Raw genomic sequence first — 15,109 nt, forward strand, 5'->3', positions numbered from 1 at the left:
TTATAATGACAGCGGCATAGTATCAGAGTTTATTTAAACAGGCTACCAACAATGAGCACTTTGGGAGTGTCCATTCTTTATCCTATTATAAACAGCCCTGGCCCGGCCCGGTGGCTCACACCTGTAATCCCAGCACTTTGGGAGGCCGAGGTGGGCGGATCACATGAGGTCAGGAGTTCATGACCACCCTAGCCAATATGGCAAAACCCCATCTCTAATAAAACTACAAAAAAAAAAATTAGATGGGCGTGGTGGCGAATGCCTATAATCCCAGCTACTCAGGGAGGCTGAGGCAGGCAGAATTGCTTGAACCTGGGAGGTGGAGGTTGCAGTAAGCGGAGATCATGCCACTGCACTCCAGCCTGGGCAACAGAGCGAGACTCTGTCTCAAGAAAAAATAAAAAATAAACAGCCCAGTCATGTATTATCTTATACATATATCTTTTAGCACACGTATGAGTCTATCTGTAAGATGAATTCCTAGAAGTATGAAGCTGAACCAAACAGTAAATGAATTTGTTATTTTTTTTTTATTTTGCCCAATTGCCTTCTACACATGTTATACCAATGAAACTTCCACAGGCGATTTAAGAGAATGCTTGTTTCTGGCCAACCTACCAATATGGAACGTTATCAAACTTTTTGATACTCACCACCCTGAAAGATGAAAAACAGTATCTCAGTAGTTTTTTTGTTTGCTTGTTTGTTTTGTTTATGAGATGAGGTCTCGCTCTGTTGCCCAGGCTGGAGTGCAGTGGTGCAATCTCGCCTCAGTGCAACCTCCGCCTCCTGGGTTCAAGCAATTCTCCTGCCTCAGCCTCCCAAGTAGCTGGGATTACAGGCGCCTGCCACCATAGCCGGCTAATTTTTGTATTTTTAGTAGAGATGGGGTTTCACTATGTTGGCCAGGCTAGTCTCAAACTCCTGACTTCAAGTGATCCACTGCCCACTTGGCCTCCCAAAGTGCTGGGATTACAGGCATGAGTCACCGCGCCTGGCCGAAGTTGAGCATCTTAAGCCCCAACTGTATTTTGGATTTTACATCATAGCCATCACTGTTGACCTTGATGGGCCTAGTTTTAGTCACAGGAAGGAGGGTTATTCCAATTAAGAGAGAGCTAAGGAATAAATAGCAGGTAAAATGGTAGAGTTAGAGTAGGCATTAATTTGACAAAGAGGAAGAAAAATAAGGGAGATGGCTAGATGGGGGAAGGAGAGAGTTTCAGGGTGTGCTTAAAATACAGACTATGAAAAAGGAACCTGGAAGGCCCTGAACCGTGTTTAAACTGCAGGGACTCTGGGCACTGCCAGCTAGTAGCTGGCTGACCTTGTGAGAGTCACTTAAGCTCTCTGGGGAATCATTTTCCTCATCTGTAAAAACGGCCTAATAGTCCCTACGACATAGGACTTCTGTAAGCATTAAATGAGTGAACATGTTTAACAAACTCAGAAAAGGGCCTGGCAAAGTTGTCACACTGTAGGACCGAGCGGGGAGGTCTCCTCTCCCGGGCCCTCGAGCTGTGTTTTCCCAAGGCATATTCCGGCACGCTCTCACCGCTCCAGCCTCCGGGCCGGAATGGCTGCCGGTGAGACTGGGGTACAACCCGCTGTGCGCAGGCGCGTGGCGGGCAAGGAGAGGGCGCGAGGGGCGGGGCTGCAGCCGCCTGGGCTGTTCCAACGAGCGCGCGCCGCCCCCGCCGCGCCCCGCGCCGCCCTTGCTAGCCGAGCCTCCCGCCCCCTGCATTGCTGATGCTGCTGCTGGCGGACATGGACGTGGTGAATCAGGTATGCGCTCCAGCACCGTGGACAGAGCCCGCCGCCGCCAGGCTGCCTAGGCCGGGTCGCTCAGGCCAGCCGACTCTGGGAGGTGGTGGCCCGGGTCTGGCAGCGGAGACCCGGTCCCTGGCGCTGGGGCTGGGGGTCTGCGGCAGGTGAAGGGGAGGAAGGGGGAGGTGGAGAAAAGGAGTGCGCTCTTTGCCGCAGCGAGGGCCGTCCTCACTGCCGCAGCGGGGGCCCCCAGAGCCCCGTTCATTACTGGCGACCGCGAGGGGAGGAATAGGGGCCTGGGGGCTGGAGTGAGGACAAGGGACATGGGGAGGGGAGAGTGGAAGGAAGATGGGGGTGCTGCGGATAAGCTAGGAAATAGAGCGACAGAAGGTGTGGGGGCGGGGGTGGGGGAGAGGGCTGGCACCCGCCCCTCCCAAACAGAGACTGTACCCCCATAGGCGACCACCCCTTCCCCCAGAGCATACCTAGGGGACAATCCGGCTTTACTCCTTCCAAAACCCCCAGTCTCCTCACCCCCAACACATAGCGACTGAAGCCATGTCCCAGCCCTCCCGCACCTTAATCAGTCCAGACCCTCTCCGCCATCTCTGTCGTCTTCGCCACCTCAGAAACTCACCCCCAATCAGTCCCAACCGTTCCCCATCCCCATCACCTCAGACCTCCATCACCACCGCCATCTAACACACCTTTACTCCTGCAGACCCTTCCCCCACCTGAGCCAAACAGACTCCTGCCCTGTTATGACTCACCTTCACCATCACAACCCCCCCACCCGAATGCACCCCACTCCATCCCCATTCTCCACCTGAACCCCTTCCCCATCTGACTCGCCTTTACGTTTCAAACCTGCTCCCCCTCGTTAACTAGTCCTGACCTCATCCCCATCTCCCTCACCCCCAACCTCCTCTGCCATCTGACTCACCATCTCTTCAGACCTTCCCACCAGTCCTTGGACCCTGGGGCTCACACCTTCCCCAAGGTGTCACTTTCTCCTTCTCACCCCCTCCCCGAGGTCACATGCTCCATCCCCAGGGGTCATTGACGGGCAGCCTTGCCGCTCACCTCCCTCTACCTCCAACAACCCCACCCCTTCCCCACTGTTTCTCTCCTCAGCTGGTGGCTGGGGGTCAGTTCCGGGTGGTCAAGGAGCCCCTCGGTTTTGTGAAGGTGCTGCAATGGGTGAGTGTGGTCCAGGCTGTTGGGGGAGAGTGCAGAGAGAGAGGGAGGTCATAGGGTCCAGAAGAGCAGGGGTGGAGTAGGGGCGGGTAGCCAGGGATGAGTGAGGGGGTTGTTGGGGATGGGGGAATTGGGCTCCAGGGTGAGGTTTCAGGGGTCTGAAGCCAGAAAACAGATGAGCTGTGATGTCACATAGGGCTGAGGGTACCCCTGTTGTGAAGTGGGAGATTGTGACGTCCTACCTCCTCTTCTGAAGTGAGGGAGGGGTGGGGGAGGTGGAGCCTGTAGCAGATGCCGGGTGAGAGATGCAAAGTCAGAGAAACCCAGAGACAGTGAAGGTGACAGAGAGAATGAGGGACAGGGAATGATAAAGACAGAGATGGAAATACTGAGAAAAAAAAGAAATATGGAGATGAGAAGAGATACAGAGATAAGAGAGAAGAGACAAACAAAGAAAAAGGAGACACAGAAAACAGATGCAAAGAGAAACAGACGCAGGGAGAGAGGCAGGAAAACAGGGTGGGGGAGAGAGAGACACAGAGAGAAAGAGACACTCAGAAAAAAGAGGAACCAACACACAGAGAGAAGCAAGAGGGAGACAGAGAGAGAAACATCCAGAGACCGAGTGAGAGACAGGACAGAGAGACAGAGACAAGCAGACCAAGAAACAGAAAGACACAGACATACAGGCATACACTTACACAGACAGAGAAAAAAGAGATAAAAAGAGACACCGACAGATCAGACAGGCAGAGGCAGTGAGGATCAGAGACACAGAGAGACAAAGAGACATCTGAGAAAGACAAAGACACATAGAGAAACAGAGATACCGAGAGAAACAGAGACATAGTGAGATACACAGAGAACAACAGAGACAAACAGAGAAGAGGGAGGTCAGCATGGAAAGGCAGAGACAGAGAGAGACACAAAGAGAGAGAGAAACAGGAAGAGACAGCCATACCCTTGTAATCAGCTTGTCCTTGGTCCCGATGAGCCCTGATTAGGGGGTGGGGGTGGGGACTGCTCCATCTGCTGCTGCCTGTGCTGGGCCCCCGATCTGTCCAGAGGAGGGCACATCCCTCCCACATGCACACAGGTTCACTGTGGCCATCCCCATCCCTGGTGCCCAAGGTCTTCGCCATCTTCGCCTTTGCCACATGCGGCAGCTACAGTGGGGAGCTCCAGCTGAGCGTGGATTGTGCCAACAAGACCGAGAGTGACCTCAGCATCGAGGTCGAGTTCGAGTACCCCTTCAGGTGTGCTCCCACCCTGGGATACCAACAGACCTGGGAGAGGAAGGGGCAGGGTGGAACCGGCCAATACCTCCCCCCACAAGTAGCTCCTGCCCAGCTCCCACCTCAAGAGGCCACATCCACTGGGATCACTGAGCACCTGCCTTGTACCCGGCACTGCTCTGGACTCTAGGACTATGTGGTGAGCAAGGCAGACATAGGCTGTGGCCCTCTGGCTCTGTTCCAGCGAAGGGGTAAGGGACAGGCAATAAACAAGATACAAAAGTAAGACAGGTGTATATACATAACCCAGTAGGTACTCAATTAACGTTAGCCAATATTATTATTTAATCCCCATTCGTTCATTCTATACACATTTTTGAGAACTTATTGTATATCTCGTACTACTCAAAGTGCTGGAAGCATGATAGTAACTAAAACAGACCCAACTCCCGCCAGGCACAGTGGCTCACGCCTGTAATCCCAGCACTTTGGGAGGCCAAGGTGGGCGGATCACCTGAGGTCAGGAGTTCGAGACCAGCCTGACCAACATGGAGAAACCCCGTCTCTACTAAAAATACAAAATTAGCCAGGCGTGGTCGTGCATGCCTGTAATCCCGGCTACTCAGGAGGCTGAGGCAGGAGAATCACTTGAACCTGGGAGCCGAAATCGCACCATTGCACTCCAGCCTGGGCAACAAGAGCGAAACTCCATCTCAAAAGAAAAACCAGACCCAACTCCTTACCTTCATGGAGCCTACGTTATAACAAATAAATTAACAAAGAGGATAATAGCAGACTGAGAGAAACTCAAGGAGGGGATCCTCATGTAGGGTTTTATGGTAGATAATAGAATAATGAGGGGCGCTGCTTAGATATAGGGAAAAATTAAACCCAATTAAACATTTCTGACATTTATTGAGCTCACACTGTGTGCCGGGCACTACACTGGGTGCTAGGTGCACAAGAATGAGCACGGCTGGCATGGGCGCTACCCTCACAACGATGTTTACCTCCTGCAGGGTGGGACGACAGAGACCCACAGACACAATCCCCGCACAGGTTTCTGAGACTCCCCCACTATTTGGCCAAATTACATAACCACTCTGGGTCTCAATTTCCTCATCTGTAAAAAGGAATACTAATAATATCTACCTCACAGGGTCATGGTTAGCATTCAATGAGTTAATACTCATCAGGTGCTTAGCACAGTGCCTGGCACACAATAAGTGCTCCATCAGTGTTTGTTCAATAAGTAAAATAAATTTAAGGGACTCAGGAAAGAGGACAGGGATTGAGTTGGAAACTGGGGGTCTTCGAGCACTGAGGGTAAATGTAGGCTCAAGAGATCACCCAGTGGGGAGATGGAAGACTGAAAGTAAAAGAAAACCTAGCACAGGCCCTGAGCAATGATGGAAAAAAAGAGAGGAGATGCCGGGAAAGTGTGGCCTGAGAGGCAGAGGGGCAGCCAGGTATCCATGGGTCCGCAGAGGCAAGGGAGAAAAGAGTTTGGGGAAGGAGGGGAAGCTGGCAGCATGGGACACTGCTTAGAGCTGGCCCTTTGGGGATCCACAAGACCACAACCATCCCCTGTGCCCCCTCCCCACGCCTCCCATGTCTAGAACTTTGGGTCCTAAGGCTCTAGCCCACAAGTCCCCCAGAAAAATAGTCTCGGCCCTAGGTCCCCCTGAGCAAAATCCCTCCCAAACTGCCCTAATACCCAAGGACCTCTCATTCCCTCTTAGGGACCCCCTCTCCTGACCCAGCCCACTAGAAGCAGAAACTCAAACCCAGATGCAACTCCTACCTCCATCACTTAGGAGCGGTACAACCTTGGGCAAGTAACAACCTTGCTAAGCCTCTGTTTATTCATCTGTAAAAAGGGTCTAATAACACCTTCTTTAGAGAATTGCTGGAGGTTGTCATTAATGAGACAATTATGTAAACTGCTTAGTAGGTGATTAATAAGTGCAAGCCTCTTCCCTCAGGGCCTTTGCTACACAAAGGCATTGGCACCATTTACTCAGTCTCAAGATCCTGGTCTCCAATCTGAGACTGTGCTCCAGTACTTCTCCCACAGACATTTTCTCTCTACAACCCCCACCTCTCCTCCATCACACCACAGGAAAGGCCTTAGTCCCAGGACACCTCCCCTCTTCCCTCACATACATACACCCTGTTCCAAGATCCCTTTACCCTCATTTCTTTCTGTCTTTTCCTGTTGTCTAGTCGCTGGCCTCTCCTCTGCTATGCATACATTTTTTTCTCTCAGGGACCTGAATTGGGGTAGGGGAGAAAAGTCAACATGAGGTAGGGAGAAAACAAAGTTCAGATCCCAACTCTGACATTCCCTTGCCAGCTGTGTGACTTTAGGCAAGTTAATGCACTTCCCTGAGCCTCTGTTTCCACCTCTGTACATTTCATTTGATAAACATTCCTTGAGTGTCTGCTAGGTGCCAGCACTGTTCCAGGGCCTGGAGATAAACAGCGGTGAAAACAGAGGAAAAAGCCCTGCCCTCTTGTAGTTACAGCAAAAACCAAGATAAAAAAAAATAAAATACCTGGTACATCAGATGGGTACCACTACTATCGTGAAAAGTGGAGCAAGGAAGCCAGGCTAAGAAGCGCTGGTTGAGAGAATGTTTCAATTTAATTTTAAGTAGGTTGATCAGGGAAGATCTCAATGAGAAGGCGACAGTTGAGCAAAGCTTCAAGGAGATGAGGGAGACTGGGCGCGGTGGCTCACACCTGTAATCCCAGCACTCTGGGAGGCCAAGGTGGGCAGATCACAAGGTCAAGAGATCAAGACCATCCTGGCCAACATGGTGAAACCCCGTCTCTATTAAAAGTACAAAAATTAGCTGGGCATAGTGGCGCACGCCTGTAATCCCAGCTACTCGGGAGGCTGAGGCAGGAGAATCGCTTGAACCCGGGAGGCAGAGGTTGCAGTGAGCCGGGATTGTGTCACTGCACTCCAGCCTGGCGACAGAGCAAAACTCCATCTCAAAAAAAAAAAAAAAAAAAAAAAAAAAAAAAAAAAAAAAAAAGGAGATGAGGGAGTAAGACCCGAAGCTATCTAAGGGAAAAGTATTCCTGGCAAAGGGAACAGCCAGTACAAAGATCCTAGGGAGGGAGGATGCCTGGCAAGTTCTAGAAATAATCAAGAGGCCAGAGTGCTTGGGTTGGAGTGAGGGATGAATAACACCTATCTCACCAGGATGTTTTGAGCAATCAGTGAAATGTGACTGGTACATAGTAGGTGCTCGATGAATGGTTATTTCTTCCTCTTCCTGGGGCCTTGTCAGAATTGGGGGGACCCATGATTGGGCTGGAGGGTTGAGGGGGTTCTTAGGGGCTGGGCCACACCTGCCCACCTCTGTTTGCAGGCTGCACCAAGTGTACTTTGATGCACCCACCTGCCGAGGGGGCACCACCAAGGTCTTCTTAGTTGGGGACTACTCCTCGTCAGCCGAATTCTTTGTCACCGTGGCCGTGTTTGCCTTCCTCTACTCCATGGGGGCTCTGGCCACCTACATCTTCCTGCAGAACAAGTACCGAGAGAATAACAAAGGGCCCATGCTGGTGAGTCCCCACAGCCACTTGCATGTAGGGACCATGGGGACACGGAACCTCAGGGACACAGCCATGCTCACAGACCACATCAAATCCCAGGCAGGCCCACATGCAAACAGCCACCATAACAGCCACACATATAGCTGCCACTGCTATTAATCCACACCAGGCATCAGGGACACAGAGTCATAGACTCACGGAGACATACAGCCCATGCAGAATCCCAGACAGGCCCACACCTGAGAATCTTCCCGCTCTCACACAACCACACAGCCTAGATCAAAGGAAGAGGCCCACAGAGGTTCACTGTGACAGTCATGCCTGTCATCATGCCACACAGACACACTGATTCCTACACTACTGTACTCACATACCCTCAGCCTAGACACAAAATGACAAAAATTCCCACATGCAGACAAAAGTGGAAAGACACATTACTTTCCACAGATTCGGAAATCATCCCACAGAGTTCCCCTCCCCCCAACACCCACAGCCACATATCACAATCACACTCCCACATCCTCTGTGTCATGTACACACACAAGCTCAAGCTGGGAGGGCCACCTTCAGGTGAAAGTGTTGTGGGCTTGAGAGCTGAAAAGGCAGGGCAGAGACAGGCCTCTTCTGGGGGACCCCCCCCAAGAAAGTCTGTGATCTGAGGAGGCCCCAGGGCCTAGCGTGAAGCAGTCCACTCACAGTGCTGTCTTCCTCACCCCTGCCTGCCTTAGGACTTTCTGGCCACGGCTGTGTTCGCCTTCATGTGGCTAGTTAGCTCATCGGCGTGGGCCAAGGGGCTGTCAGATGTGAAGATGGCCACAGACCCAGAGAACATTATCAAGGAGATGCCTGTCTGCCGCCAGACAGGGAACACATGCAAGGAGCTGAGAGACCCTGTGACCTCAGGACTCAACACCTCGGTGGTAAGCCCTGGGTGCTGGCTGGAGGAGGGAGAGTGGAAAACAGTACAGTCCGGCATGGGGAGTGGTGGAGTGGGAGAATAAGAGGAGAGTCAGGGGAGATCCAAGGGGTGTGCCTGAAGAACGCGTGCCAACAACAACATTGAAGGATGAGCTAGCAATTGTAACCACTGTGACACCACAGATTGTCCCCAAAGGGGGAACATGACAGGTTTGGGAGACCTGGATCCCAGACCCAGCCTAGACATGTAAAATGAGCAACTCAGCACCCTCTTGGGACCTCAGTTTCCTCATGTGCAAAACGAAGGAAAAACTTGAAATGTTTCCCCACTTGGATGCCCCCTACCGGCTGGAGTCAGACTGTCTGCGCTCAAATCCCAGCTCTACCTCTTGCAAGCTCCCTGATCTGAAACTAGTCACAGCCTCTCAGGGTTCAGTTGAGCATGTATAATCGAAGACTAATAATGGGTCCTGCTCCAAAGTTGAGTATTTAGTGAACTAAGAATACGGAGTGCTCAGAAAAGGACCTGGCACAAGGTAAGTCGTATACAAGGGTTACAGATGCTAAGATTACAACTTTTCTTTCCTGTCACTTGCTGGATGTGAGACTTCAGGTAACTTAGCCTCTAGGGCCTCAGTTTCCTCAACCATAAAATGGAGATAGTATTTCCTGCCCGAAACTGAATTTTAATTGAACTTATAACATGTAAAGCTCTTAGAAGAGGGCATGGCATATGAGGAAAGGTACACAAAGTGTTTTATGTCTTAAAATTACTTTATGTGGCCGGGCGTAGTGGCTCACGCCAGTAATCCCAGCACTATGGGAGGCCGAGGTGGGCAGATCACCTGAGGTCGGGAGTTCAAGACCAGCCTGACCAACATGGAGAAACCCCATCTCTACTAAAAATACAAAATCAGCCGGGTGTGGTGGTGCATGCCTGTAATCCCAGCTACTCGGGAGGCTGAGGCAGGAGAATTGCTTGAACCCGGGAGGCGAAGGTTGTGGTGAGCCGAGATCGTGCCATTGCACTCCCGCCTGGGCAACAAGAGTGAAACTCCATCTCAAAAAAAAAAAAAAAAATGCAAGTTTCACATATCTTATACATGTGCACTTATACATATATTTGTATCTACATTTATGTATTTAGATGCATGTTAGTGGTATAGCTATATTTAATAAGTTTGTATCCTTACCTTTTACTATGAATATATTACAAATTTACATTTTATACATGCATAAATGTGTATATAATGTGTATATGTGCAAATATGTAAATAATTGTATATGTAATACTGATAGATCGCAGCATCCCCAGGGCTCCAAATTCTTCTAACACGCCCACTCCGCCAGAGGTGATTTTTCTGCACATCGACGTTCTCGCACTGGGACTCAGAGTCTGGGTTTCAGAAACCCCCACCCTGCGGAGCCTACGGATTCATTCCCCGCATTCTCATTCCTGCACGCAGGGCCGCCAAGGCAATGGGCGGGGTACCACAGCCAAGCCTTGTCTCCCTGCAGGTGTTCGGCTTCCTGAACCTGGTGCTCTGGGTCGGCAACTTGTGGTTCGTGTTTAAGGAGACAGGCTGGGCCGCCCCGTTCCTGCGCGCGCCTCCCGGCGCCCCCGAGAAACAACCGGCACCCGGGGACGCCTACGGCGATGCAGGCTACGGGCAGGGCCCCGGCGGGTACGGGCCCCAGGATTCCTACGGGCCTCAGGGCGGCTACCAGCCTGACTACGGTCAACCAGCCGGCGGCGGTGGCAGTGGCTACGGGCCTCAGGGCGACTATGGGCAGCAAGGCTACGGCCCGCAGGGTGCACCCACCTCCTTCTCCAATCAGATGTAGTCTGGTGAGTGACCGGCGAGCGGTGCAGCCAAGGAGGGTACAAGAAAGGAGACGAGCGGGTCAGTGAACCAATAAGAGTCAGGGGTAGAGAGTACGTAAGGCGTTTACTGGGGCAAGTAAGGACTGAAGTTTGAAGGAGCCAATCAAGAGGCAGAACTCCCTGCTAAGAGCTGAAAAACTAGCCAATGAATGGAGAAAAGAAGAATGGTGCTTCAAGATGGACAGAATGAAGAGCCAATGGGAGGGAGGTAGAAGGGCAACTCGGCGGAAAGGCGGGGGGAGAGAAGCAGAGCAACCAATAAAGGGAGGGAATATCGGGGGACTTGCGCAGTGGCGAATCAGCGGAGCGCAAGAGCCACAGAAGCGACGAGGGGGTGGGTCTTAGAAGTGACTGATAAGCCAATAGGTGATAAGGCCAATAGATGGTGAGGGTAAATGGGCGTGGATCTTGAAGGTCAGACGAGCTCACCAATCCGGGAGGAGGGGATAGATCTGCCGCCTCTCCTCAACGCTGGAGGGGAGGGAAGTAGTGTGGAATTTCAAAGGAGGAAGAGGGATAGGGTGGGGTCCTGGAAAGGCTTGCCGGCCTTCTTGCTGGGCCTTAAAAGAGAAGTGAGTGTCGGGCTTGGTGGCTCATGCCTGTAATCTCAGCACTTTGGGAGACCGAGGCGGGCGGATCGCTTGAGCCCAGGAGTTCGAGACCAGCCTGGGCAACATGATGAAATCCAACCTCTACAAAAAATACAAAAATTAGCCGGGCGTGGTGGCATGCATCTGTGGACCCATCTACTCAGGAGGCTGAAGTGGGAGGATCACTTGAGTCCAGGAGGTTGAGGCTGCCGTGAGCTATGATCCTGCCACTGCACTCCAGCCTGGGCAATAGAGTGAGACCTTGTCTCAAAAAAAAAAAAGAAAGAAAAAGAAAAGAAAGAAAGAAAAGAGGCCAGGCGAGGTGGCTCATGCCTGTAATCCCAGCACTTTAGGAGACCAAGGCGGGCAGATCACCTGAGGCCAGGAGTTCGAGACTAGCCTGGCCAACACGGTGAAACCCCGTCTCTACTAAACATATAAAAATTAGCCAGGCGTGGTGGCGCACGTCTGTAGTTCCAGCTACTCTGGAGGCTGAGGCAGGAGAATCGCTTGAATCTGGGAGGCGGAGGTTCCAATGAGTTGAGATTGCGCCACTGCACTCCAGCCTGGGCGAAAGAGCGAGACTCTGTCTCAAAAAAGAAAAAAGAAAGAAAGAAAAAGAGAAGTGAGATTTCCCTCAGATAGGAGGGAGGATGTAGAGGAGGAAAGGCAAGAGGAAAAGGCTAGGGGGTGGCATGAAGTGGGGGAAGGCAAGAAGGTGGCAATATTTGGATGGAGGTAGCTTCTGACACTGGGTTAGCCAGGATGGAAAGGGCATCCCACATCTAATTCATCAAAAAATCCTGTGGGTCCTACCTTCAAAAAATATATCCTTCATCCTCCACTGTCATCTCTCCCGGACCTCTTCTCAGGTCTCCATTTCCATTCTGTTCTACTCACAGCATCTGGAGGGATTCTGTTAAATCCTAAATTAGGCCACAGTCCTCCTGTGTCAGAACTCTGCCCTGTCGCAGGCTGGGCGTGTTAGCTCATGCCTGTAGTCCTAATACCTTGGGAGTGCTAGACTTGAACTCCTGGGCTCAGGCGATCCTCCCACCTCAGCCTCCCAAGTAGCTGAGACTGTAAGTGTGAGCGACCATGCCCAGCTCACTTTATTTTTTCCATTTCACTTATTGTCACCCTATGTTATACAAGATAATCCACACATGCATCATGTTCGCTGTGTGAAGTCTATCTCCCCCTGCTACAATATAAGCTCCACAAAGACAGGGATCTTTGTTTTGCTCAATATAATTTATCACAAATGACTAGAACAGTACCTGTTAAGGGACTATTTTTTTGGTTGGGGGAGGGAGACTGTAATCTCTTTGGTACCTAACCCAGTGGGGGCAAGGTCAGGTATATCTTCTCAGTAGAGGCAGCTGGGATGAAGCTGGTTCCAGGAAAGAAGAAAAGACATAAAGCCAGGACAAAGGCATAACAGCCCAACCCCTATCTGAGGGCACCACCCATGAGGGACCCCCTCTCCTTTCTGTGTCTTTTGTCTCTACAGGTCAGTGAAGCCCAGGAGGACCCCTTGGGGGGGCAAGAGCTCAGGAGAAGGCCTACCCCCCTTCCCACCCCCATACCCTAGGTCTCCACCCCTCAAGCCAGGAGACCCTAACTGTCTTTGCTGTTTATATATATATATATTATATATAAATATCTATTTATCTGTCTGAGCCCTGCCCTCACTCCACTCCCCTCATGCACTAGGTGCCCAGTCTTGAGTGGGCCCCCTCTCTTACCCTGTCCCTTTCCCTGCATCCCTCGGCCCCTCTCTGTTTACCCTCCCTGTCCCCTGAGGTTAAGGGGATCTGAAAGGAGGACAGGGAGGGAACAGACCTCAGCTGTGTGGGGAGGGTGGGCGTGGCTTCAGACTCTCTCCTCTCTCTCCCTCCCCTCCTCCCAACTCTGGCCTTGGTTCCTCCAGCAATGCCTGCCTGAACAAAGGCCGTTAGGGAAATCCAACTCCAGGGTGAGAGGAAAGCAGAGATTGGGGCAGCTTGGGGTAGAGAGGACAGTTTAGGACCCAAGGTGGTCTTGGAGAGGAGCTGTGGAGTGGAGGGGTCAGCAGGGGGGTTGGGTTCCAGACAGAGTGGATCTGGAGTCAAGGAGAGGAGTGCGCTAGAGCATTCTGGGGTGGGGCTTGGAAGGACACTGAGGGCAGGGTTCTAGAAGGGGTGAAGCTTTAAGCGAGGCAGAATAGTGGGCTCCAGAGTAGATGGGTCTTGGATTGGTACCAGAGCCTATGGAAAGGGTGTGGCTTGGAACATTTGGGAGACTGAGCTTGATTCTAAAGGGGACAGATCTTGAGCAAGGCAAGAAGTGGGATTCAGGAATGGGCCAAGCCAGGGTTCCAAACAGGGTGGGGCTTAGAATGGGGCTTCCACGGTGGTTTCAGAAAGGGCAGCCCCTCCCCATGGTGCAGTGAAGAAAATGTTTTACAATGGCTGGGTTTGGGCAGTGGAGAGGGGACTTGGATAGGAGCTTCCAGATGGATTTTGTTAGGGGTCGGGGAGAATGACTCTGGCTATGACTTGGGATGGAAGTAGCCTGAGAAGAGCCGAGTGATATGGCTTGTAGGGTGAGGCATGGGATCCAGAGAGAAGCACCCCACCACATACACCCTTCCCCACTCCCGTGATGAAACAGCTAGGTTAATAGGAGGACAGAACCAACAGGTCTGTGGGGCTGGCCCACCCCTCTTCCCCCTTCCCCTGCCCCCTCCCTCCCTCCACACCTCCACCCGTCCTGGGGTGGTTGGAGGCCCGGTCTGGAGTCCCTGTCCTGCACCCTCTGCTGTGTCTGTGATGTCAGTAGTGCCTGTGATCGTGTGTTGCCATTTTGTCTGGCTGTGGCCCCTCCTTCTCCCCTCCGGACCCCTACCCTTTCCCAAACCCTTTGGTATTGTTCGAAGAACCCCCCTCCCCAAGGAAGAACAAATATGATTCTCCTCTCCCAAATAAACTCCTTAACCACCTAGTCTACCCGGCTCTGATTTCTCAGTGTGTCTTTTTCGGGAGCCGGGGAAGGGGTTGGCCAGGGGAGAAAGGAGGGAGAGGTGGTGAGAACAAGCTCCGCCCGGACCCACTGACTGCAGTTCAGCTTGCTGCACCATTTCAGGCCCCTTCAAAAGTGTTAGGCAGAGCGGCATCCTCTGGGAAGCCTCTCCTGCCAATCACTCTGTCACTGTCTGAGTAGCCCTGCTCACCCTCCCACTACTGGCCACCAAATGCCGGGTCTTTCTAGGAGTTGGTTCTAATTCTGGTCCCTTAGCCATGCCCCTTCCCAGCCCCTGTGGAACCCTCTCCTCAAATCCCCAAGGGGTCCAAATAGAAGGAAACCTCACATTGCCTGACCCCATCCCTAATCTTCAGACCCTGCTGTCTCTCCTTTCCCTGCCTCCGCCCAGGCTGGAGAAATGGGAGACTGGTTAGGCAAGGCAGGGAAGTGGGGCGCCCGGGTGACTCCTTAGTTCATTAGTTATTCTCTTTTACCTCTCCACTCCACGGGAAGTGAAAGGGACATGTGTAATGGGGGGCGGGGAGAGGTCCCTGGCGCCCGCGATGAAAGGCCTGGCCGCTGCAGTCTCCGTGCATAATTAGAGACCCGGGCCGGGTTCTGACTGAGTTCTGACTGAGGCCATGGGACCCCTCCTCCCAGCCCGGAGGCACAGCCAAGCCTGAGAGCGCGAAGGAGAGGCTCCCAGCCCTGGAACTGAGCTGGGAAAGGGGATAACTGGAGAGAGAAAAATGTGGGTGGGGGAGGGGAGGCTTTAAGATCTACTTCTCAAGACTTGGGGTGGGGACCGGGGCGGGACAGCTAGGCTTATAAGGATGAGGGGAGAGAGGGGAGGAGGGCTTTGGAACCTGGCCTGACTGAGAGGGGAATGAGAAGGGAGGAGTGCATATAAGATCTAGCTCTCTGGTGGCTAGGGCCGGGTT

The 15,109-nt window shown here is 52.3% G+C and overlaps 1 protein-coding gene across 1 annotated transcript; it reads left to right on the plus strand.

The window, feature by feature from the left end:
* Positions 1–1,676: 1,676 nt before the first annotated feature.
* Positions 1,677–14,152, plus strand: SYP (synaptophysin). Its single transcript, XM_003276849.3, has 7 exons — positions 1,677–1,785; positions 2,902–2,967; positions 4,096–4,220; positions 7,583–7,778; positions 8,498–8,689; positions 10,206–10,536; positions 12,676–14,152. The coding sequence occupies exons 1-6, from the start codon at positions 1,750–1,752 to the stop codon at positions 10,530–10,532; spliced, it is 942 nt and encodes a 313-aa protein (XP_003276897.1). The 5' UTR covers positions 1,677–1,749; the 3' UTR covers positions 10,533–10,536; positions 12,676–14,152.
* The last annotated feature ends 957 nt before the right edge of the window (positions 14,153–15,109 follow it).

The sequence above is a fragment of the Nomascus leucogenys genome, chromosome X (assembly GCF_006542625.1).
Source record: "Nomascus leucogenys isolate Asia chromosome X, Asia_NLE_v1, whole genome shotgun sequence".
Taxonomy (NCBI): domain Eukaryota; kingdom Metazoa; phylum Chordata; class Mammalia; order Primates; family Hylobatidae; genus Nomascus; species Nomascus leucogenys.

Bases quoted from the DNA above. Each gene is read 5' to 3' on its own strand.
- SYP (XM_003276849.3), top strand. From the start codon at position 1,750: ATGCTGCTGCTGGCGGACATGGACGTGGTGAATCAG. The intron at 4,221-7,582 runs GTGTGCTCCCAC...CTCTGTTTGCAG, and splicing joins GAGTTCGAGTACCCCTTCAG to GCTGCACCAAGTGTACTTTG. The intron at 8,690-10,205 runs GTAAGCCCTGGG...GTCTCCCTGCAG, and splicing joins CAGGACTCAACACCTCGGTG to GTGTTCGGCTTCCTGAACCT.